Genomic DNA, 26924 nt, shown 5'->3' with positions numbered 1-26924 from the left:
CTGAAAATCTGTTTTTCATAAACCTCAATAGATACCCTATTTGTCGAGTAGCTGTCCAGTAGCTGTCGAGTTTTGTGCTTAGACAACTTTTAAATCTCAATAGACACTAGCTGTTGAGTTAGCTATTGAGATTTAAAATCTAGCACTTCATGACTTGAATCTTGGAACAGACTTGTATGACTATAATACTTGGACTTGAAACCTTATTTCTTGAAGCATTAAAACATCTTAGATCTACCCAAATATAAGTAAAGTGCGTTTTGTCAAAGGATTAGCCAATTGCATAAAATGTTGACTTATGTTCCTAACATAAATCACATATGTCCTAATAGTTAGAATCACTAAGGCGTTAGGGTTTGTCCACAAATATTGTTAGGCATCCACTACCAATCCAATTTAGTACACAATCGAATAAGTAAACACATAAACTATCCGATTGGAAGATTTAGAATTAAGCTTTATTAATAAAACTCTCTTTGGTTGATTATTAATCAATGGTTCCAACAATTTAACCTAGAAAAGAATAACTTTGCTAGAATAGCTCAAGAACATCGCATACCCTAGAGGCAATACTATAGCAAAAGTAATATCTAACAAGATTATCGCGTTTTACTAGAGAGATTATAAAACCCTATTCTAACAATAAGAAGATTCAAGAATGGACTTATGAAAGAATTAGAAATCAAATATTAATCTAATAAAACAATTATTAAAAGAGACTAATTTATTTCAATAATCGAAACATGAAAAACATGCTAGGATTGAATAGTGGCCAACTTACATCAATATTGGAGATTCACCCCTAAACCTAGCTTAGGTTCTTAGGCTTCCATAGAAAATAAAAACTCCTAAAAATTGATGAAAAATAAGGTTTCCCAGCAGCCAAAAAATGTGGCTGCCCTTGTATCCCTTTAACATTTATTTAATTTATTTTGTTCACAAAAATACTGGGGCCAAAATGGGCATTTGCCTATTTCGCCCTGTTTTGAAACTCGATTTTTAGAAAAATTGAGTTTCAATGAAAAACTCGATTTGATGAAAATTGAGTAATGTGAGAAATTTTACATGGAATTCGAGTTCATTGAACTCGAGTTTCTTCAATGGAACTCAAGTTCCATGTATTTTTATTTTTATTTTTATTTTTTTAAGTTTGATTTCACATAACTCGATTTTCTAAAAATCGAGTTTAAAATAAGGATAGTTTACTAGATAATTTCAAAATAGGGGCATTTTGCTATAAAGTTTTGGCGAAAGGGACAAATGCCCATTTAAGCCAAAATACTAGTGAGCATGTTAGTAATACCTCGCCTAATAATTGAGTTGAATTTGGCTAGAGCGGTGAAATTGTTCATGATCTGCAAGCCAATGCCAATGTGGTAGACTCTGACAGAGGTTAAAGAATCTTCAAACTTTAGTTTTCCCGATCTGTCTCATAGCCTTGGAACAAGAAGTCACATAGTGACACCTACTAAAATCTTCCAATCAATGGAAAAACTACAAGCCCATGAAGCCTACAAGAGATAGACACGTTGGATCTTTATAATCAAATCATACTACAAGTTTCTTCAATAGGGATTGCTTTAACAATTAAGGAGGTTAAATGGTCTTTAATGGCTCCAGTCGATGTTCCTATTCCATCTCCATGTTGGTAGATGCACTGAGCAGTTCGGGCCATGTTTAGTGACATATTTACCACTGATCTTGGCAACGAATTTTTGGCACTCTCTTTGTTCAATTTTTTCCATGAATAGTTGATTAATTCCTTTATGCACTGTTTTGCTTGTACTTCGGTTATGCCATCTCGTACCATGTAGCAATGGATGGATTTTGCCACATCACCTCTCTTGCTCTCAGCCTTTGGATAAAAGAAACAGAGAATTAGTACATTAATACTTATTATGGTAAAAATTAAATAGTAATATTTGACTAGCTTAAATTGCAAATATTTGTACCAAGCATACCTCTGAAGTCCCTAAATCATCACTAAGTCGAGTAATGAGGGATGACCAATATATTATCTCTGAGCCATTCTTGAAACAATCAATAGAATTTTTTGTTAAGGTGCAACCAAGCAGAATATAGGCATGAAACATGGCTGCAGGACCACCCACTGAAACACAAGCATTTTCCAGGTACTCGCTCACTGTACGAATGTATCCACTGTAAAACCACTTAGCTTCTGCTAAATGTGATCTACAAAGAGTTGCCCACTGCAATAAAAAATAATGCACGCCAATCAGACATTAATTATGAGAAATGTTTTTTTTTTTTTTTCAATGGTAGTAGTTACAAAATAGGGCCAAATCGCATTGATCATCCCCACACAATGGCTTTTAAGGATTAACTTAATTTTTTAACCCTTCTTTTAGTTAGATAGAGGGGACTTCATTGTTTTACTTAATAATAAATATAGTGAGACAACAAAATTTCTTACTTTTGTCACATCTCACAATTGTTGACGCTATCTAATTTGATTGAGGTGTAAAAAGAGATTTAATAATTGACTCATGAAAATGATGTTATTTCAATCAATTTTTAAAATATGAGAAAATTTGAAATTTAAAAAATCATACATAAAAAGCTAAAAATTTAGTTTATAAATTGATGCCAAACTCACCTAAATCTCACCAAATCCCACAACCAGTGGCGAAGCTAGGATTTCAATCCAGGAGGGGCAAGATTAGAAGTCAATATTAAAAAAAAAATCTATATTAACAAAAAAAAAAGCAATAACAACTATATGTGTCATACAAAAACTAATTAAACCTAAACTATAGTTAGACATTTAAGTACTATAAAATAAATTGCGGAAATAAATTAATTTGAAAAATATTAAAAGTATAGCAATTTACTTGCGAAGTTGTATACACGTTTCACTATCTTTTCTTAATTGTTTTTGAAATTTTAGGTAAAATTCGACTTTGTATTTTTTTTAAAAAATAATTAAAATTTTGTTCATAACATAAACCCACAATTTAAAACTGAAATGTCAAGAAATTGAGGACAATAAAAAAAATTGTGTAAAATATAGGACTATCAATTGAAATGTCATAAGAAAGACACTAAAAATGCATGATGATGATGATGATTATTATTATTATTATTATTATTATTATTATTATTATGGTAAGTGCATGATAATTAAAAGCTAACAGCTGATAAGTCAAAGCTCTTGGAGTGTGTTATTGTTCCTAAGGAAAATTCTTCCATTTATTTTTTCTTGTGTTAGGAAACTTTTTCCCTTTTTTTTTTTTCCTTCCTCACACGCTATCATTGACTTATTGGGCATTAGGTAAGCTTGTCATTTTCCCTTTATTTCAGCAGGCTAGGAAGCATTTTTCCTGATTTGTGTTTGATTTCTGCATCAAGGAAGGTAAAGCATTTAAAAAAATTCCTAATAGTAGTAATATGGAATATTTTAGGAGGTGTCAGGGAGTGCCCCCCTCCCCCCCCCCCCCCCTGGCTCCGCCTCTGCCCACAACTATAAAAACTCCTCTCTAAAATCACCTCTCTTCAATACCCAGATTTGATTTTCTAATAATTTTACCAACTAACAACCTTCCCTTGTTTCTTCATGGCGTATCTCTGTCGTCAGCTATAAATTAATGAGCAACCTTTTGATAAGTATCTATTTAGACAGATGATTTTCTTGTTTTTTTTCCCCCTTTGTTTTGATCAACTTATATTTCAAATTTAGTTATTTTTCCCCGCAGGAAAAGCTAATAACTAGGCCAAGAACAACATTAAAGTCATTGCTATGATCACTTCAAGTGACAATTCTTGGGTTTGAAGTTGATCTCGTTTCTTGAAAAGATGAGTCCCATGTTTTAATATTTAATTGGAACTCGACTTTTGAAAAGACAGAGATCCAGGTAGACCAAATTTTTTAAAATGGCGGTTAGATGAACGCATGCTTAAAGAACCCATCTCTTTAAGAGATGAGTTGGGACTAGTCTCTGGAAGAGAATCCACATAGGTTAAATAGTGCTATTTTACATAGTAAATTTTAATTTGTATTATTAAGAAAAGAAAAACAATGTCCAAACATTTCTCTTCAATTAAAATTTCAAAGTATTGAGAAATGGGCTTTCAATGTACCCAACATGTGTCATCATACGTTAAAGGTAGACAGTCTTAACAGATGTGAATTTCTAGTGTTAAGTGTGGACATTATGTGTCTCTTTGTGAATAATTTATTTAAGGTAACTTTATATATATATAGCAAAGTTTATAGTTAACCAAAAAAAAAAAAAAAAATTTATAATAAAATTCAGTTAAATATCAAATTAGATTATAATTTTATTTCATGTGTTACATTCAATTTTCTTAATTTTGATACAACTATTTACTATACTACAAAAATCGATGTGTCAATTTAATTTCTTAATTTCTTATGCTAAATGGTATAGAATTTCAGCGTTTGAGTTATGATTAAAAATTAAAATTATTTTATTATTTAGCTTATTTTTGCTATTATTTATGAGCTCCACTGCATTTTTTAGTATTATTAATAGACTTTACTGAACTATTTCAACTAACTTTTACCTTTATCTACAGTACTTTCAGCAATAATTTTTCAGTCATAGTAAAATAACCTAAACACACCCTCAATTTGGTCGGTCTTGGCTTTAAAAGGTGGGTTTTACAGCCCCCAATGAAGAAGTGCCACATCAGCAATTTAGAGAAAACCAAATACAACCCGCCACACAAAATCATAACCCCCTTAAAACTCCATAGTCCTCTCCTCTGTCAAGCTCTCTCTCTCTCTCAGCTTCATTTTCCTTCCATGGCCGCCACCAGTCCCTACCCCTTCTCAAAAGTCAAAACTCACCCCTCTCCCAATAACTCACCACAAACCCACCTCTCTCTCCCCTCCAAAATCCTCAAAAGCCTAGGCTTCTTCCCCTTCACGCCATAGTCAAGAAGCTGTCGACACCTCTAACGCCTTTGGCGACGTTGTCGAAATCGAAGAAATCCGTTGAAGCTGGTGTAACATCTTCATCAAATTTCTCTTTACTCATTTTACAAATCTGATGTAAGTAGTTTCATATTCTTGCAAAACCCATTTACACCCTCCATCTTTACTCTTCAAAGAGTAGTAACAAGTACAACTTCAACAAATTCATCTCTAGCTACACTAACTGTAAACTCAAAAAACAAAAAACCCAGAAAAGAGGAGCTTCAAGCAAATCTAAAAACAAAATGTTGATTTGTTAAAATTGAACGGTTTTGTGAAATGGGTTTTGATAAAGGAAGAAAATTATAGGAAGAAGATGACTCCTCAAGTCTGGTGCTGTCGCCAGAGGATTCCCAACTCGACGGCATCAGTGGCTTCTTGAATCAGTGGCGTGTACGTAGGGAGGTAGCCTGGGATTTTGAGAACTTGATTTTCTGAAGATAGTATTCGAAAAGAGGGCTGATTGTGTGTGGTAGTGTTAATCTATTATTTGTAAAAATCTGACGTGGCAAACTACAATCGGATGGCGGAATCCTATTAGAATTTATTCTCAATGGGTTATTACGTGAGAAAATCATAGAATCAAAATTAATAAACCTTAATAAAATCACCTTCATTGATTCATTTTATTATTATTATTATTATTATTATATATATATATATATATATATATATATATATATATATATATATATATATATAAAACCCAAGCTTTTGAAACTCTCACAATTTTTCACGTCAGCACAATATTTAAATAAAATAATTTTTATTTAGTCTAAACTGAACAAAAAGTGAAACTTTATTACTTTAACAAGTCCAATTTAAACTCAAACTTATTATTATTATTTTTTTTAAAAAAAAATATTTTTTTTTTAATCCAAACTAAATATATTAGGACTCTGTTATTAAAATTAAAAAAAAAAAAACGTGAGGACTCATATACAGGGTCATGTAAGGATATAAAAACTCCACGTGAAACTAACAAAAAACAAAGGCAACACACTTTAGCTTGAAGCTTTCCTTGAGCCCTTTTACGTGAAAATTTCTTGAAGTCTTTTAGAGTATTCACATCAGTTTTTTCATTTTACACATTTATTTTTACACTAAAAACTTACTTTTTCTATTTTTATATCTAATTTTATAAAACATTCACATCAGTTCATCTATCTTACTACATTTTTTAATTAAATTATCAATTTTCTTCAATTTTTTATTATTTTCCCAACTACCTCGATATAATTAGCGCATTCTCTCTCTCCCTACTCATTTCTGATTTTTGCTTTCTCTCTCTATACCCATCTTTCCAACTCTCCAACTCTCCCTTTCCCTCTCGATCAACTCTCCCTCTCCCTCTCCCTCTCCGATCACGAGCTCAGATCACCTCTCCCTCTATGATCACGAGCTCAAATCAACTTTCCCTCTCCGATTTGCGATCCGCGAGCTCCGATCCAACGTCCGCAAGCTCCGATCCAGCATCCGCTAGCTCCAATCCACGTCCGCGAGCTCCGATCCTTGATCCGCGAGCTCTGATCAGTCAAGCACCGATCTGTGTTTGTGTATGTCTGTGTTTTTTTTTTTGAGCAAAGTGTATCTCTGTATATCTTCTGTGTTGAGAAAAATATGAGATAATTGAGTTTGTTGAGCACGGATCAGAGAGAGAAAAAAAGGAGCGAACGAGAAAATGATAAAATATTGTATAAACGAGCTACAGTAGTCGTGTGTATTTACACGGTTACTATAACTCGTGGATAGTTTTGCAAGATTTTACATAGTTTTGGCTCCACTGATGTAGGTGATTTTTTGACTAAAATGTGTAAAATGAAGAATTTTTTTGTATTATAGAAGATAATACAAGATCTGATGTGGATGCTCTTAGTAAGTTACCAATCACCATGTTTTTGTGTTTTTAGTTTTAGTTAATTGTCCTGTTGAATTGAAGAACAATTATACAAATATGATAAAGCCGAAATTTCTGAATCTTTCACAATTTTTCCCGTAAACAGAATATTTAAATAAAATTATCATTTTATTTAAATAAAATTATTTTTATTTAGTCCAAACTTGACAAGAAGTGAAACATTATCTTTCTAACAAGTCGAACTTAAACTCAAACTCATCATTATCATTTTTTGAAAATAAAATTATTTCTAATTAATCTGAAATCTCTGAAGCTCTCACAATTTTTCATGTCAGTAAATTATTTAAATAAAATTATCATTTTATTTAAATAAAATTATTTTTTTTTAGTTCAAACTTAACAAAAAGTGGAACTCTATCATTCTAATAAGTCCAACTTAAACTTAAACTCAAACTCACCATTATCATTTTTTTAAAACAAAATTATTTTTATTTAATCCAAACTTAATTAACAAAGAGTGAAACTCTATCTTTCTAACAAGTTCAACTTAAACTTAAACTCGAATGTTGACAATTTATCTCCAAATTTGCGAGGTTAATCATGAATAATATAAAAGCAATGCAAACTCCAATATATATTTTTTTAAAACAGAGTAAATGTATGAGCTCTTCTTATATTATTTTCTTCTCTTTTACTTTATTAAAAAAAATTATTTTATGGTTATTTTATGTATTTTTTAAAAAGTAATTTTTGTACATGAACCACTAAACTCTTTATAAGATAAAAAAAGCTTGTAATAATTGAAATTATTCCTTTGAATGTAACTCATCTTTCTTTATATTTCTCTATTGTTTAGTTATGTATATTTTATTTTGTTTCAATAATTTTTAAGCGGTAAATCATCTGATTCTTTAATATTTTTTGGTTTTTCAGAATTTTTAATATATGAATTTTTGAGTTATTTTTTTGTAGTATTTGAAACTGTCTAACAAATTTTTTCTAACTCATTGCATGCTCAACAATGACTTCTTCATCAAATTGTAATACAAAGTGAAGTTATACAAGAGCAAATTATGCAATGGTGAAGTTCCTTAATCAATTTAAGATTTTAGAAAATTATTTTAGTTTACCAAATAAATAGATAGGGTTCCATGCATAGCACGGGTTAGCGACTAGTTATTATTATTATTATTATTATTATTGTGTGGGGCAAAAGGATCCTGGTGGGAATGTGGGCCTTTTGGGCCTTGTTAAAGAAGGCCGACCTGACCCTGGGGTTAGAGATTGTTGGTGCTATGGGTCGGCCTATACGCCGAGGATCCTAGGATCCAGCCGAGGATGGTTTTCCCCTCGGACTGACTTCAAAGAACCTGAGACTTCATGGTAAAGATTAGGGAATGATACGGTCAAGACCAACGGTTAAAGGGAGAGAACCCTTGAATGTCCTAGAAGCGCCGGTGTTGGAAGAATATCAAAGGTAAAGGCTGCTACCTCCACATTAAAGACCCTGCACCTACCACCCTGGCCGCATTAATGAGGAAGTGACACTTAAACAGTGGAAGGGAAACTTCTAGTTACTGTTCAAAGGCACTAAGAAAAGAAATATCTAGGCTAAGGGAGGAATTGGGGGGCAACACGTGGATAAAGTATTAAAAAGAGGAGTATTTAAGGAGGGACCGGGAACAGAAACAGGACGGAACTTTTTGTAACCTAAAAAGAAGAAGGAAAAAGAGAGAGATATAATATAAGAACAGCTTTCGGCTTACGTCCGAGGAGGTCTATTTACATTACTCCTTTTTGTCTCTAAGTACTTGGAATCTTTAGTTTGTCATTTCATCCTCATACACTTCTAACCTGGGTTTCAAGCCCACACTCTACAAATTCTTATTGTTTAAGGCTCATTGGGTCTGAGCCCATAACTATTCTTGGGTCCAGGTGCAATTGTGCACTTACAATTGGCGCCGTCTGTGGGAATCTAGTCTAGAAGTAGTAGGGATATTATGGCAGGCTTAGGCTCTCATCATGCAGAGTCACAAGGGTCACAACCTGAAGATCATTTCGAACGTCTTGAACAACGTAGGGATCGTGAGGGAAGCGTCCATACAGAATATCCAGGGGCTAGCCATACTCATGGAGGGGTAGCACTACCCACGATGAGGGCTCTAAATCCATGCAGAAGGAAATCAATCGTTTGAAGAGGAAGTTACGCCGTGCTAAATGTAAGGTTTCCCCGTCCTCATCTAGTTCTTCCTCAGAGAAGGATGGGGGACATGGCTACGGTTCAAGGTCATATTCCCCCACCAGTGCAACATCCTCTGGTGAGGAGAACGACCAGCCAATCCGCAGACGTAAGAAGCTTCGTCCTAGGGGTTTAGGCAACGATACCATGAGTAGGGCGTTGCACCAACTCTCTAAATCTCCGTTTTCACGAAGGATTGAGAGGGAGAGGCTCCCAGGAGGTTCACCCAGCCCACGTTTACCATCTATAATGGCCGGACTGATCCGGTGGAGCACGTGAGTCACTTCAACCAAAGGATGGCAGTGCACTCTCATAACGAGACTTTGATGTGTAAAGTCTTCCCCTCCAGCTTGGGACCTGTGGCTATGAGATGGTTCAACGGTCTCAAGTCGGGGTCTGTAGGCTCGTTTGGGGAACTAACTAGGGCGTTTGCTTCTCGGTTCATTACTTGTAGCAGAGTCCCTCGGCCACTGGACTCATTGCTATCCATGGTCATGAAGGAAGGGGAGACACTGAAAGCATACTCCGAATGATATTGGGAGATGTTTAATGAAATAGACGGCGACTTTGATGAGGTGGCGCTAAATACCTTTAAGGTAGGCCTCCCTACCGATCACGACCTAAGAAAGTCTTTGACGAAAAAGCCCGTCCGCGGCGTACGTCGTCTTATGGATCGTATTGATGAATATAAAAGGGTAGAGGAAGACCGGCAACGGGGAAAAGGAAAGGAGAAGGTTATCCCGCGGGGAGAGAAGGGATTTCGGGTCGGACAGATATCACAACAACAAGCGTAGGAGGGATTAATTCCGACAATCCGGCTCGGCGGCACCAGTTGTAAATGCTGTGTTCCGAGAACCGGTGCATCAGTTATTAGAAAAAGTTCGTAAAGAGCCCTTCTTCAGGTGGCCCGGCAAAATGGCAGGTGACCCTGCGAGAAGAAATCAAAACCTTTTCTGTCAGTACCATCAGGATGTGGGCCACACTACTGAGAACTGTCGAACCCTGTGGAACCATCTAGAGCAGCTCGTCAGTGAGGGAAAGTTAAAGCAGCACTTGTGTCAGCCCACTGGGCAAGTCAGTCAAGTTGGTTCAAACAACCAGCGGAATAGTTCATCTCGGCCAGCATTGGGGACGATTAATGTTATCTTCGCTGCACCTGGTAGGACAGGCTCAGGTCCTACTAGGGTTATGGCGGTTTCCCATTCGCAGGCCGAGGATGTGGGTAGCAGGCCGAAGAGATTAAAGAGCACTTTACCTGTCTTGGGTTTCTCCGAGGAGGATAAAGTAGGGACTATCCAGCCCCATGACGATGCTCTTGTGGTTACCCTCAGAATAGGTAATTATGACGTGAAGAGGGTAATGATAGATCAGGGCAGCGGTGCAGATATCATGTACCCTGATCTATTTAAGGGGTTAAGGTTGGAGTTGGAAGATTTAACTCCTTATGACTCACCTCTTATTAGCTTTGAAGGGAGAGCCGTTGTGCCAAAAGGACGGATCCGTTTACCCGTTCAATCCGGCACGAAACGGTTGAAGTAGATTTCATTGTGGTTGACGCGTACTCTCCATATACAGCCATCCTCGCCAGGCCATGGCTGCACGCCCTGGGAGCCGTTTCCTCTACCTTGCACGTTAAGGTTAAATTCCCCTCGGGGGAACATGTTGAGGAAATCCTCGGCAGTCCGGTAGTGGCCCGGCAATGCATCTCCGCTGCAGTACTTCGTCAGTCAGAAGTCGAGTTATCAACCTTGCCCATCCAGGAGTCATAGCAATTAACAGCTCCGGAGGCACCTGGAGCGATGACAGAAGATGAGGCTGTTTGCGAGGAGTTAGAGAAGTTTGTAATAACCGACGATCCCGAGAGGTTCTTTCAAGTTGGCATACGATTGCCACACCAAGAAAAGATGGAGTTGTTGAAATTTCTGAAGGATAATCTAGATGTCTTTGCATGGGACCCCTATGAGGCTCCAGGTGTGGATCCGAACTTTATTTGTCATCATCTAAACGTCAATCCGGCCATTGTTCCGAGGAGGCAGCCACCTCGGCGATCTTCCCGAGAACATTCTGAGGCTGTGAAGGAAGAGGTTCTTAAACTCAAAAGGGCGGGGGCTATCAAAGAAGTTTTCTACCCTGAATGGTTGGCTCATACTGTTGTCGTTAAGAAGAAGAACGGCAAGTGGAGAGTATGTGTAGACTTTACTGATCTGAACAAGGCCTGTCCTAAAGATTCATTCCCAATGCCACGGATTGATCAACTGGTAGATGCTACTGTCGGACATCCTCGGATGAGTTTCCTGGACGCCTTTCAGGGTTACCACCAAATCCCCTTGGCATTAGAGGATCAGGAAAAGACTGCTTTCATTACTCCAACGGGGAACTATCATTATAAAGTCATGCCATTTGGGTTAAAAAATGCTGGGGCTACTTATCAAAGAATGATGACCCGAATGTTTGAACAGCAACTGGGGAAAACCATAGAAGTATACGTGGATGACATGGTGGTAAAGAGTAAGACGGTACCTTCGCACATCACAGATTTGGCCGACACCTTCCAAATGCTGAGGAAGTATAAGTTGCGCCTTAACGCCTCCAAGTGTTCTTTTGGAGTGGGATCTGGAAAGTTCTTAGGATATATGATCACTCATAGGGGCATAGAGGTGAACCCAGTGCAGGTTAGGGCTATTCAAAATTTGCAGCCGCCTCGGAACCCAAAGGAGATTCAGAAATTGACCGGAATGATTGCTGCGTTGAACAGATTTATTTCTCGGTCAGCTGACCGGTGCCGTCCTTTCTTTCAGTTGTTGAACAAGTGGAAAGGGTTTCAGTGGACCGAGGATTGTGAGTCAGCTTTCCAACAGCTTAAGCAATATCTATCTCGGCCACCCATTTTATCTCGCCCTGAGGTGGACGAGGTTTTATTCGCTTATCTTGCCGTGGCTATTCATGCGGTGAGTCTAGTCCTTATAAGGAATGAAGATGGAGTGCAGAGGCCGATCTACTATGTTAGTAAGTCCTTGAATGAAGCCGAGGTGCGCTATTTGCCCTTGGAAAAAGCACTTCTGGCTGTAGTCCACGCCACGCGCAAACTTCCTCATTATTTCCAATCTCATACTGTGGTTGTTTTGACCCAGTTGCCGCTCAAGGCTGTGTTGCGTAGTGCTGATTATTCTGGCAGAGTGGCAAAATGGGGAACCATTTTGGGAGCCTTTGATGTTAAGTACAAGCCTCGCACCTCGGTGAAAGGTCAGGTCCTCGCTGATTTGGTGGCAGAGTTTGCTGAGCCATTGTTAGAAGAAACTTCAAAGGTAGCGCACATGGGTGAAAAATCAGTTGGTGTGATCACAGCCGTATCGCCCTCGGCTTGGAAAGTTTATGTGGATGGGGCTGCTAATCATAAAGGGTCTGGCGTTGGACTTGTTCTAATGTCCCCTGAAGGAATTGTCTTTGAAAAATCTTTGAGATTGGCTTTCTCGGCTACTAATAATGAGGCCGAGTATGAAGCAGTCTTGGTAGGCATGCGAATGGTACATAAGATGGGTGGCAAGGAAATCCATGTGTTCTCGGACTCTCAATTAGTGGTCGGCCAAGTCATGGGGACCATGGAGGCTAGAGATTCCAGAATGCAGGAATATTTGGCCCAGGTCAAGCGTCAGCAGGCTGAATTCGACTCCTTTGCCTTAGTTCATGTCTCTAGGAGTGGAAATACTCATGCAGATTCTTTGGCTACGTTGGCAACATCCTCGGCTCAAGGTCTACCAAGGGTTATTCTCGTTGAGGATTTGGTAGAACCTTCTCTTATAGCTGCTAACGCACCTCGCGTCCATCTAATAAGGCCTGGTCCTAGTTGGATGGATTCGATCATATCTTTTCTCAAAAATGACATCCTTCCCGAAGACAAAGTTGAAGCAGAAAAGGTACGTCGAAAGGCGCCGCGTTTCTGGTTGTCCGAGGACCAGAAGCTATACAAACGATCCTTTTCAGGACCGTATTTGTTGTGTGTACACCCTGAATCAACAGAATCATTACTGGAGGAATTGCATGAAGGAATTTGTGGGAGTCACACTGGGGGAAGGTCCTTAGCTCATAGAGCCCTTACTCAGGGTTATTGGTGGCCCAATATGCGAGAGGGAGGCTCAGGACTATGCCAGAAAGTGTGATCAATGTCAGAGGTTCGCTCCTAATATCCACCAACCTGGAGGGGTTCTTAACCCTCTGTCTAGCCCTTGGCCTTTCGCACAATGGGGCCTGGACATTGTCGGGCCATTTCCGAGAGCTGCTGGCAACAAAAGATGGTTGCTCGTGGGAACAGACTATTTCACTAAATGGGTTGAAGCTGAGCCATTAGCCAATATCCGAGATGTTGATTCCAAGAAATTTATATGGAAAAACATTGTTACTAGATTTGGTATACCGCACACTCTTGTCTCAGACAACGGCGTTCAATTTGACAGCAACGCCTTTAGGCAATATTGTGGTGACATGGGTATCATAAATAGATATTCTACCCCAGCTTATCCTCGAGGGAATGGGCAGGCCGAGGCCGTTAACAAAGTCATAGTCAATGGGCTCAAGAAGAGGTTGGATGATGCGAAAGGCAGATGGGTAGAAGAGCTCCCTCATGTTCTGTGGACATATCGGACCACAAACCTTGTGGAAATTGATGTCTTGTCATTTGTTAAACAGAACCTTAGTTATGCCGGGTCTTCGGACCTCCTACTTTGGGAAAATTAACATTTGAAGTTACAATTTTTGAGAATCAAACAGAAACTTGGTTAAGTGTAGTCCTCGGATCACAAACCTTGTGGAAATTGATGTCTTGTCATTTGTTAAACAGAACCTTAGTTATGCCGGGTCTTCGGACCTCCTACTTTGGGAAAATTAACATTTGAAGTTACAATTTTTGAGAATCAAACAGAAACTTGGCTAAGTGTAGTCCTCGGACCACAAACCTTGTGGAAATTGATGTCTTGTCATTTGTTAAACAGAACCTTAGTTATGCCGGGTCTTCGGACCTCCTACTTTGGGAAAATTAACATTTGAAGTTACAATTTTTGAGAATCAAACAGAAACTTGGTTAAGTGTAGTCCTCGGACCACAAACCTTGTGGAAATTGATGTCTTGTCATTTGTTAAAAATAAACTTAGTTATGCCGGGTCTTCGGACCTCCTACTTTGGGAAAATTAACATTTGAAGTTACAATTTTTGAGAATCAAACATAAACTTTGTTAAGTGTAGTCCTCGGACCACAAACCTTGTGGAAATTGATGTCTTGTCATTTGTTAAACAGAACCTTAGTTATGCCGGGTCCTCGGACCTCCTACTTTGGGAAAATTAACATTTGAAGTTACAATTTTTAAGAATCAAACAGAAACTTGGTTAAGTGTAGTCCTCGGACCACAAACCTTGTGGAAATTGATGTCTTGTCATTTGTTAAACAGAACCTTAGTTATGCCGGGTCTTCGGACCTCCTACTTTGGGAAAATTAACATTTGAAGTTACAATTTTTGAGAATCAAAAAGAAACTTGGTTAAGTGTAGTCCTCGGATCACAAACCTTGTGGATATTGGTGTCTGGTCGTTTGTTAAACGAACCTTAGTTATGCCGGGTCTTCGGACCTCCTACTTTGGGAAAATTAACATTTGAAGTTACAATTTTTGAGAATCAAACAGAAACTTGGTTAAGTGTAGTCCTCGGACCACAAACCTTGTGGAAATTGATGTCTTGTCATTTGTTAAACAGAACCTTAGTTATGCCGGGTCTTCGGACCTCCTACTTTGGAAAAATTAACATTTGAAGTTACAATTTTTGAGAATCAAACAGAAACTTGGTTAAGTGTAGTCCTCGGACCACAAACCTTGTGGAAATTGATGTCTTGTCATTTGTTAAACAGAACCTTAGTTATGCGGGTCTTCGGACCTCCTACTTTGGGAAAATTAACATTTGAAGTTACAATTTTTGAGAATCAAACGAAACTTGGTTAAGTGTAGTCCTCGGACCACAAACCTTGTGGAAATTGATGTCTTGTCATTTGTTAAACGGAACCTTAGTTATGCGGGTCTTCGGACCTCCTACTTTGGGAAAATTAACATTTGAAGTTACAATTTTTGAGAATCAAACGAAACTTGGTTAAGTGTAGTCCTCGGACCACAAACCTTGTGGAAATTGATGTCTTGTCATTTGTTAAACGAGAACCTTAGTTATGCCGGGTCTTCGGACCTCCTACTTTGGGAAAATTAACATTTGAAGTTACAATTTTTGAGAATCAAACGAAACTTGGTTAAGTGTAGTCCTCGGACCACAAACCTTGTGGAAATTGATGTCTTGTCATTTGTTAAACGGAACCTTAGTTATGCCGGGTCTTCGGACCTCCTACTTTGGGAAAATTAACATTTGAAGTTACAATTTTTGAGAATCAAACGAAACTTGGTTAAGTGTAGTCCTCGGACCACAAACCTTGAGGAAATTGATGTCTTACCATTTACAGTTACAATTTTGAAGAATTAAACGAAAGATTGCTTAAGATTTATCTTCGGACTATGACTTTGATTAAACTTAACTTCTGATTATGCCTGGATGTTAATACCTTACTGTTTATTAACTCGGATCTTACAACCTACTAAAAACAGTGTTATGCATTATAAGGGCTTAATTGTTATATGAAGTCCTCTTTCCTTTTTTAATCGAGGTATTATTCAAAGGAATTAACCATGTCACCTTGTATTAAATCTTTAATAATATACGCATGATTATGTGAAAGTTATGACTATGCAATCCTTGGAGTTAGATTTTTATGCTCTGAGAAACTTCTGATATGACTTAATGGGAAAACTTTTGTAATAAGTACATAAAGAATAAAGAAAAAGCAGACACAATCCAAGTGAAAAGCAAACGAAATTGTTCTTCATTAATCAAGGTGAATATACATTACAATATATAATTCAAAAACAAAAAAAAAAAAAATGGAAAAAAAGAAGCCCTAAGCTAAGTCCTAAGCTGTTGGAGGAGGATCTTGCTGAGAGGTACTAGTGCCCTCGGTCTTTCTCAACTCCAGCTCAAAAGGAGTCATAACCTGCTTTCCTTTATCCGCTGTCTTTGGTGGAAGGACGTTGGGTTCCACTATCTGGTTCAAGTCCCTCTCTGCATCCACCCCTCCTTCCTTTTCTTTATTGGAACCAGAAGGTTCTGTAGGATCAGGAATTTGCTGTGGGACCATCGGAGGTAGGACAGGAAGAGTTGTCTCAGGGGTAGGAGTAGCAGCAGGAGCCTCTTCAATCTCCTGTATTTCTAGGGGAAGCCAAACGTTCTCGGACTTCCTCAAATCCGAAGACTGGGGAACTCCTGCTACGTTTAAAGCTTCCCCCCATACTTTTTGACAGTATTCGCGGCATAAAGCCGCGAACTCCTCTGTCAGCTGCTCCTCGGTAGTGGCTACCCCTTCATCAAAACTTGCCTGCTTCGCAGCTTGAAGAGAGAGTTGGAAGGAACTGGCTTCTTCTTTCATCAGCGCCAACTGCTTCTTCAGATCCGAGCACTCCTTTTGAGCTTGGGAGAGCTCTTCATCTCTTGCATGAAGGAGCTTGCGCTGTCCTTCTATCTGGGTCTTCATTGTCTTCAAGTTTGACTCGACCCCATTCTTCTCTCTCCTCAGCTCTGCTACCTCCGAGGTCAGCTTTTCGTTCTCAGCAAGGGCTGTACCCAAGGACTTCTCGGTCTCCACCCTAATTTCGAGCTCAGCCCTGGCTACTTTCCGAGCGTCTTCAATAAACTTTTCAGCTACAAAGACCTCCTGAATAGCATGTAAAAAAGCATGATGGAGTTAGGAATAACAAAAACTAATTTACTTATAAATATTGTTAAAAGAAGAAACACTTACCAGTGCTAAGTCTCTTTTTAGAGAGAGGAATAGTTGTGGTTGGCCCATCTTTTCCAAGGTCTCCATGTCCTTGGGCAGCAGAAGAGGGCGTTCTAGGACCTCGGCCAGGTGGTGGGCGTGGCCTTGTTGAACTGCCCTTATACTGGACTGACAGGAGATAGGAGTGCCGTCCAGCCTTAGATCGGGGGACCAAGTGGCCGGTGCTCGGTGCACTACGGCCTCATCCCTGATCTCCCCAACTTCAGCTGAACGGGCTCTACCCTTGCCTTTGTCCAACTTCTGCTGCTGGGCCGGTGGGAGTTGTTGGCGTGGTTTCTTGGGGTCTTTAGTAATCGTCCCCTCATTATCTCCCTTCCTCTTCTTCTTGGGATCCTCGGCTGGTAGTTTTGGCTCAGCTAGAGGAGGAGGAGGAGGTAAGGCTGGGGGAACTTGGGACGTCCCTGTTTTCTTCTTCTCTGCAACTTTGGCAGCCCTATTAGTGAGAAGACCCTCCATTCGTCCCATGCCTTCTACGGATTCGTCCTCGGGAAGGGCAACTACAAACCCTGCGATTCCGGAGGCCTCAGTGGCTTCTTCCTCCTCGTCGGAAAGTACCACGAACTGGTTTCCGCGAGGTCTCTCGGTGTCTTCAAGATGGAATTGGTCTATCTCGTCGTCAAGAGTGTGTGAAGAAGACACCTCCTCTTCTGGAACGACAGTTGTTTGTGAGTGTATGGCGAGGGGGACTGCTGCTATCGGCCGGTTGTACAAAATAGTGTCAGGAGCGTCGGGAGGTCACGGTCGTCCAAAAAATGGGGGCGTGCTTCGTTTATCCTCTTCCGTCTTCGGTCGCCGGCAATAATGGCGTCCTCTATCTCCTGAAAATCTTTGGAAAGGGGGGTGTATCCTAGAATGAGATGAGCAGCCCGGAGTTGTAGGTCTGCACTAACGAATACCTCGGAGCGAAGTACTCGGTTTAGATCGGCAACGTTACAGTGACTTAGACGAGGACGCACGTGTTGCTTATCTGCAAAAAAGACATCAAACAAACAAACCTGGTCGATTCACACAAATATTTAACGAATTTAAGTAAATACAAATACGCATTTCGTGTGTGTTAGGAGAATTTGTGTTGTGGGGAGATTAATCCTATGGTGTCGCACCTGGATCCCCCCACCGAACCGGGGCGGTGGAGGCCGTCGTGCCAGTTCCCAGACACGATCAGGTAGTCGTCCTTCATGCCTTTGTTTGATTTGGGCAGACAGGAGATTAGCCTAACGGTGCTAGACCGAGATTTCATATAATAGCCTACCTTAGAGAGTTTGTGGGACTCATATAGGAACACGACATCGTGCCATGTGAGGTTTAAACTCATCTGCTCGTTTAGAGCATCTACACTACCTAAAACTCTAAAAACATTTGGAAGGCATTGGTCGGGGCACAACCGGTGGTTGCGAAGATACTCCCTCATTACGGGTTTCATTGGTAGGGTCATCCCACCCTCTATGAAGGCTATCATAGGAATGATAACCTCTCCCTCTTTCCTAGAACCAGCCACGGCTGTTGCCGGGCAGTATTCTAACCCTACGTCGCTGGGAATATGGTATTTGGCTCTAAAGCCTTCCATCCCAGCGGCGGTATCAACTAGACACTTGAATCTTCCCATTACAGAGAGACGATAGACTAAACTTTAAAAGGGAGAGTGATTGTATTGGTAGCCGAGGACTGTATCCGAGGAGAAAAGGTCAAGACTAGAGAGAGCAAGAACTTACAAGGTTGAAGGTACGGGTTTCCACGTTTTTCTGCTGGTGAAGAATGATTGTTGTTGTTTTGATGGGATTGATCCCTGATGACTTAAATGAAGGCGCAGGTTCCCGAAGCGTCACGACGTGCGAAAAGGCGGCCTCGAAAATTATGTCTGTCCCGCCTAAAATTTCGTGGAGTGAGGAGAACCGTTGGATGCCCATCTCACCGTTGAGCGTGGGAGACAAAGAGTAACTTACAGTAATAAATACGCGCGTTTTCGAAAATGAAACCGCCAAGTGTCATCTTCTGGGACGCGAAACGATTTCCACACGTGTCGTCACTTATAAAGTGTGTAGAGCAGGTTCTCGTCGGATCAAAACCCTATTTTTCTCCTCGGATGTCGAAAATTAGAGTTTTGAGGGGCTATTGTGTGGGGCAAAAGGATCCTGGTGGGAATGTGGGCCTTTTGGGCCTTGTTAAAGAAGGCCGACCTGACCCTGGGGTTAGAGATTGTTGGTGCTATGGGTCGGCCTATACGCCGAGGATCCTAGGATCCAGCCGATGATGGTTTTCCCCTCGGACTGACTTCAAAGAACCTGAGACTTCATGGTAAAGATTAGGGAATGATACGGTCAAGACCAACGGTTAAAGGGAGAGAACCCTTGAATGTCCTAGAAGCGCCGGTGTTGGAAGAATATCAAAGGTAAAGGCTGCTACCTCCACATTAAAGACCCTGCACCTACCACCCTGGCCGCATTAATGAGGAAGTGACACTTAAACAGTGGAAGGGAAACTTCTAGTTACTGTTCAAAGGCACTAAGAAAAGAAATATCTAGGCTAAGGGAGGAATTGGGGGGCAACACGTGGATAAAGTATTAAAAAGAGGAGTATTTAAGGAGGGACCGGGAACAGAAACAGGACGGAACTTTTTGTAACCTAAAAAGAAGAAGGAAAAAGAGAGAGATATAATATAAGAACAGCTTTCGGCTTACGTCCGAGGAGGTCTATTTACATTACTCCTTTTTGTCTCTAAGTACTTGGAATCTTTAGTTTGTCATTTCATCCTCATACACTTCTAACCTGGGTTTCAAGCCCACACTCTACAAATTCTTATTGTTTAAGGCTCATTGGGTCTGAGCCCATAACTATTCTTGGGTCCAGGTGCAATTGTGCACTTACAATTATAAAAATAGTAATTGAACAAATTAAAATTGTTTCATGAATAACAATTTAAATGATTTTTTTTTTCATTTGTTTCAAATAAACTTATATTTATTTTATTAATAGTAATTTTATATTTCCAAATATACAAACATTATATATAAACTTGATAAAATTTTAATACTCGTTTAGTTATGTTTCTTTGTAAATGTAACTAATCTATATGCATGAGATTATAAACTAGTTTATATAATGTGTGACAAAAAAAAAATTAAAGACTAGCTTATTTACAAAAAATTAAAAGTTAAAATATTTAAAATATAACTAAACTAAAACAAAAGAAAAAACAAAAAAGAAAAACAAAAAAGCTGTACTAAAACTCACCCATTAATGTGTACACAGTGTACATATCAAAGAAGTGTGAGAGAAACGTGAAACAACAATTTTCCTTGTAGAATTAGCTTACCTCTTCAATAAGATAGGTCAGAGTATTCAAGCCATGATCTTTGATGACATCACCAGCCATTTCATTAGCGAAGTTAAGAATAGCAACATAGCAAATCTTCATGTATTCGGGTAGGTCCTCCATTGCCTTCATTTCCCATCTGCGAAAAGTATAATAAAAGGAAAAAAAAAACACAGATAAAAGGAATAAAGTTTATCATCAAAGTGACGGTTAGGAAATTCTGAAAAGAAAAAAAAAAGTGATGATTAGGAAAAAGATCAAATAAAGTAGTATCCTTGATGATCATGTTTCTATGATACCGTTTCACTGCATCGGTGAAGCATTCAAGCTCATCTAGCAAACCATATACATCGTACATGTCATCGATAACTAGTAATATGCATACAAATTTGGTGAGGCCTATCCTGCACTTGGAGAACTGGGGCTCAAAAATGATACCCACAGCCCACATATAATTCTCCATCACTCGGTCCCTTGAAAAAGTTAGCTTATCTTTAAAACCCAAGTCTCTCCACCACCTGATGAATCAAATTTCAAAGTTCAAACATGTTAATCTTATTGCAAGTTTCCATTAAAGCATTTATATATGGAGCAAAGTAAGCCCGACCTTTCTAACTCCTTGAGTTCTTGTTGATACACGGATTGCACTAAATTGTAATCCAACTTAGCCAGCTCAAGTAAGGTCCAGTTCTTTGTATTATCCTTTTGATAGGCATCAATAAAGTTCCGAGCTTCAACTCTAGGCATCCTCCAATATAAGGGGCTTTCCAGTGACTGTTTCACTTTCTTAGCTGAATTACTGTCCAATTTTTCCATTAATAAATTCAGGTTTTTGATACTAAAATCCCTGGCTTCTTCCAATATATTTTCTCCATGCATTCTAAGGTACGAGGCTTCATACAAACTCAAAAGTCCCTCCACATCCCTGCTTAAGCTGTCTATGAATCTCCCATCTCTGCTTCTGAATTTGTCAAACACATCTGTTTACCACCATCATGCACCCAGAAAATGAATTGGTTAAAGTCCCTTCAAACAAAATCAAGATACACACATATATTAAAGACCTTTCCTTCTTCATGATCCCCAAAGTGATGAGTAATAGATTACTTTAGGCATTTGGCACTTGGATTGTTTTGTTTTGAAAAAAATCAAATACAGCAAACAAGAGAACAAATACCCTTGATTTTTTAATTTCATTTTTTAGACCAAATTTAATGATTTTATTTTATTTTATCATTTTTGTCTTTCCATGTTAAATGTTTTCTTGATCAAATCACTCCAAATATATATATATATATATATATATATATATATATATATATATATATATATTACCTACTATATTAGCAATTTTTGTCCGTTTGGTTAGGTTAAAGGGAGATGAAAAATGGATGTAGAAAAATGAGATTGTGTAGTCTTTTTCAGCTTGAGCCACCAAAATCCATCTTTCCAAATTAGGAGGAAAAGCAAAAGAGAAAATTTATAAGACATTAAATTCACTATTTAGCCATTTTAATTATAATTTTTTATATCCCCTCTTGATGTGATAAGGGTATAACAATAAATTTATTTAGATTATATTTATATTTTTTCACTTTTTCATCCTTAACAAAAGTAACCAAACATACATAAGGGAAAATTGAAATATTTTCTATTCTTTCTACGTTTTCTATCATCTTACTTTTCTATCCTCTAATCTATCATGCAATTTTTTTTAGCCAACAGCAAGGCTAATAAAGAGAACCTCAAATCAAATAAAAAGGAACTAGTGTTTTTATAGGAGTACCATAGTAATTGACTTTTGAGCATTTGTGCTTAGAAATATATAATATTGTTAGAAAAAGATGATTGGTAGTGGAGATGTAAAGTATGGAAGTTAGATTGTATAAAAAATATATAAATTTTTATAATTATTTTAATGATTCTTAAACATACATTCCAATTCACAATGCATTCTCACTTATCTAGGTAGGATCCCAATTTTAAGAACCTTGCATATATGGTTAGATTCTGGGAGAAGTACATTATGTCCAAGGGGAGCAATGGTCCCCCCCCCCCCCCTAGAATTTTCTTTCAAAAACAAAAATTCTATTTGTATATTTAATATATAAATATTTTAAACTTTAGATTACAAAATTTATGGCCTAAATTGATTTTTTTTTTTTAAATATCTAAAAACACGAAATTTCCATTTTGGTCTCTACACTTTGGAGACAGTTTTAATTTGATTCTCATATTTTCCATACAAGTCAATTTGGTCATTTTTATTTTTAACTTGTTGTCAAGTTAGTGTCTACTTATTACTTACGAAAAAAATGCTTATGTGGCAAAAATTATAATAAAAAATTTTATTTGACATTGAAAAAATGCGACATTAGAATTTAAATGAAAAAAAAATATCAATTTCTCAATTTTAATGAAAGGAAAAAAAGAATTTAAAATAGGAAAAAGAAATTATGGGAAAGAGGGTCTCATTTCTCTTATCTTCCTCTCTACAACATTTTCTATAGATTGATTATTATTGGTAACAAATGCACAGATAAATTAGGTATTTTGTTCTCAATCGTCCTCTCTCGTTTAACTTGCTCTCAATCTTCTTCTCTCATTTCTCACATCTTCATTTCTACAACATGTTTATTTCCTCTCTCTTTTTTGGTTTTTAGGTTTTCGGTATAGGATTTGTGTTTCTTCATTTCTAATGTTTGATTTGTGATCTCAAATTTGAAATATAAATTTGAAGAAATAAAATTGATCTTCTTCGACACTATAGCCACTCTGACACAATCACTCTTGCTCCGCGGTTAACAAAGGAGGCTACAGAGGTTCGGGGGTTGCTACAATTGCACAAGGCAACAGTGATGCAAGGTTGGGTCCTTGCATGTTGGGCTTGAGATGAGGAGATGTGGGTTAGAGGGCTTAATTGGATCAGGTTTTTTTTTTTGTGTGGAGTTAGTGGCCATGAATTGGGCTCTATAGTGGATTTGGGTTTAGTAGTGGACCGGTGGTGCTGGAAAGTTAGCGTCGGGGTTGTGATGAATTTGGGTTCAAAGTCAAATTGAAGGTTAGAAACAATATGATATGTGTTAATCTACTATTGTTGAACTAGATTATGTTTGGTTACCAAGAAATTTCAAAAAATAAATAAAAACGAAATCATGTTTGATTTAAAAAAATTGTAAGAAAATTAAAAGAAAAATGAGAAAAAAAAAAAGGTAAAGAAAGGAAAATATTTTTAAAATCTAATGTGATATTTGTTTTTGCCAACTTTGCTAATGTGTCTAGTATAATTTACACACGTCAACATCTCATTTAATATTTTAATATTAGGCATGCCAACAATGCAGATTATTTGCCAAATAGACATTTTTCGTTAGCGACTAGATGGTAGGGACTAATTTCATGGCAAATTAAAAATAATAGGACCAAATTAATTGCTTGGAAAAAGCAAGAGCCAAACTGAAACTGAACCTAAAATGGTAATTTCTTCAAAAATAAAGTGGTGACTTGACCCATAAGTGTTTGGCATTACAATTTACTTCTTTGATATTTAGAATCCTATGTTAGAGCATTAGCATTGATAGTACTAAAAAACCAAATTACTATTTTTAACACCACAAACAATAAAAACTAAGCTACATCAATAGTATTATTGCTAAAAAAATTTATCAAACTTGCAACAATAGACTACCATCTTTCGTAGTCTACTGTAGCAACAAAGTTATTAAAAAATAATTAATGGGTGAGTTCCTTTCTTTCATTATTATACATTTTCACTCCCTCCCTTTTCTCTTTCTTCAGACTTCTCTCTCTTCTTTGGCCGATCCTCTCATCATCTTCACCTTCACCCCAATCTCTCTACTCTCCTCTCTTCTCTCTCCGATGGTTTTGGAAATGGGTGTCGATGTGATGGTGATTCGTGATGGTGGATGGCTATGGGTGGTTCTTCACTGGTATTATTATTATTTTATTTGTGGGTTTTTTCTGCTGGTTTTTACTTGTTTTTTTTTTCTTTTTTTTTAAAAGATCTGTGGGTTTTTTCTGTTTTTTTTTTTTTTTTTTGGTTCTTCCTCAATGATTTCTTCTTTGCTGGTTTTGTGGTGGTGGTGCCGTGATGGTGGCTGTGGGTTGAAGAGAGGGAGAAGATAGAGAGACAAAGAAGAAGAGAGGGTCATGAGTTTGGTTGGTGGCTGTGGGAGGGAGAAGATAAAGAGACAGAGAAGAAGAGAGAGATAGAGGAAATAATAAATAAATGAATAGTATTTAGTTTTGTTGCGGTAAGCTGTGAAATAGTAAGTTAATTAAAATAGATATGGTGATTTTTTTAGGTACTAAACTAAATTTTTTTAGCTCCATCAGTACTAATACTCTTAGAAATTTTCCACTTTGAATTTTGAGTGCTGTCATGCTATCTGTATACACTCAAAGAATTGTTGGATGCTTTTTATTTTCATTTTCAAATTTTATCTCTTTTTATTATTATTATTTTTTTTTACTTGGTAACACTAATTGACTTTTTTTTTTAGTACAAGAAAATATTGGCCATTTAGTGATAAATACTTTGGCTTTCAATTTTCTATGGTTTTTATAATTTACCCAAAAATTTTTCCCAACAAATCCTCACCCCTCTTATTCCCTAGTTACATGAATGATGGTATGTAATATCACCTGAACTAACTGGGAAACCACGTTCTCTTAGAATCCGAAAATGCAAAGCAGCTGTGTAAAGATCGCTAGTAACATCTGGAAGTTGAAATTTCAAAACCTCTTCTATCTCTTGCTCAAAGTGGTAAGCCACTCCTAGCCGCTGCATTGAATCTATAAGCCTCAGTAAGATCCTTTGGTCTTTTGTGGATGTCAACAAAGTTTTAATGTCTTGCTTCAACTCCTCAAGCCGAGCGGCATGGATCTCATACTACAACACAACACAACCAAATATTCATTATAGTAAATATAAATAATTAGTGCATATGTGTGTCATAATAAATGTGGAAAAGTGTATATAGTAAGTGGACTTACTGAGTAGGGAGTGGTAAAGGACTCAATGAGTTTCCGATCCCAAATACTGGGGTGATAATTAGCTGATCGTCGTTGATTCATTTGTGTTTCATTGAACTTTGCTGAGGCGATAATGAAGGGGGGTAATATTGATAGGCATTGCTTGCCTCTTTTGGTATGTTTCCTTGTTTGTGCAGTTGCATTTCTTTGGTGGTTTAATGTAGCAAGACATGAGGGAAAGGAATATGGAATTCGTAGTTCCATCAAGAAGACTCAAGAGGGTGTTGCTTTTCTACTTCCTTTTTTTTTTGGGGGGGGGGGGGGGGGGGTGGGGTTCCTTTAAATTGAATATATGATGTATCATATAAAGAAAACTTCAGGGAGAGCACCCTTTGTATAAAGACACTTTTTTTTTTTTTTTTTTTGGATTGGTACCAAGTATCCAAGACTTTGTCCCAACTAATCATGGGGACGCTTTTGCCTTAAACGAGTTAAGCAACCACTTAAGCCCCTAAATTGAGAAAGGCTTTTAAATTTTAACCAATTAGGTTAGCTTTTTTTATTAAAAAAAAAAAAGATTAATTCTATAAAATCTATTCAAAGAACTAAAAACAAAAAGGTTAATACTATAAAATGTATTAATTAAACTCAAATTATACCCAATGCACAAGGAACAAAAAATGTCAAAGAAGAGAAAATTGGGAAAGAAAGCCTCTATTTAGGAGTAATAAATTATACCAAAAATATTAACATAGATTAAAAAAATATTATAAAAAATAGAAAATATTATTGCTGTTTGTGACCTCTCTCTACCAAAAAAAAGGATCGTTGGAACAAATTGCCTTATCTTTTAATCTTTCTTTGTATTTATTGATTCTGCTATGCATCGGATTCTCCGTTAAGCCATTCTCTTCAGGTTTGAGGTTTGCCTTGAAAAAATTTGTCACTGTTTTGTTTGTTACTCTAATTTTAACTTGTTTGATTGTTTCTATTTGTGTTGGCGTTGCATTGCCTTTACTAGTTTAGTAGTTTTGGTGTATCACTTTACTGTGATGTATTGCATTTTACATTGGACAAAGTTTAGTTATAAAATTGGTTGTAGCCTTAAGTTACAAACTTACTTAATATCTTTTTATTGGAGGTGAATTTTGATAAATCTATCATTGAATTACATTTTCTTCTTATATCCTCTATGTTTATAAAATTTTAAGAAAATTAAATATTAATAGCTATGTCATCAATAAAAATTTGTCACTTTACTGTTTTGTTTGTTACTCTAATTTTAACTTGTTTGATTGTTTTTATTTGTGTTGGCATTGCATTGCCTTTACTAGTTAGTAGTTTTGGTGTATCACTTTACTGTGATGTATTGCATTTTACATTGGACAAAGTTTAGTTACAAAATTAGTTGTAGTCTTAGGCTACAAACTTACTTAATATTTTTTTATTGGAGGTGAATTTTGACAAATCTATCATTGAATTACATTTTTTTCTTATATCCTCTATGCTTATAAAATTTCAAGAAAATTAAATATCAATAGCTATGTCATCAATAAATTTTTAAAATTGTAAGTGTAAGTGCACAATTGCACCTGGACCCAAAGAAAATTATGGGCTCAGGCCCAATGAGCCTTAAAGAATAAAATTTGT

At 37.4% G+C, this 26924-nt stretch overlaps 1 protein-coding gene across 1 annotated transcript; it reads right to left on the bottom strand.

Annotated features, from left to right (window-relative positions):
- Positions 1-1534: 1534 nt before the first annotated feature.
- LOC142639123 (putative terpene synthase 9) lies at positions 1535-25538 on the bottom strand. Its single transcript, XM_075813231.1, has 7 exons — positions 25296-25538; positions 24945-25191; positions 20887-21259; positions 20579-20797; positions 20280-20418; positions 1962-2210; positions 1535-1855 (listed from the first exon to the last, which is right to left on the bottom strand). The coding sequence occupies exons 1-7, from the start codon at positions 25536-25538 to the stop codon at positions 1544-1546; spliced, it is 1782 nt and encodes a 593-aa protein (XP_075669346.1). The 3' UTR covers positions 1535-1543.
- Between the last annotated feature and the right edge of the window lie 1386 nt (positions 25539-26924).

Source organism: Castanea sativa, chromosome 6, assembly GCF_040712315.1.
Source record: "Castanea sativa cultivar Marrone di Chiusa Pesio chromosome 6, ASM4071231v1".
Classification (NCBI taxonomy): domain Eukaryota; kingdom Viridiplantae; phylum Streptophyta; class Magnoliopsida; order Fagales; family Fagaceae; genus Castanea; species Castanea sativa.
This window is presented reverse-complemented; position numbering and strand designations above follow the sequence as displayed.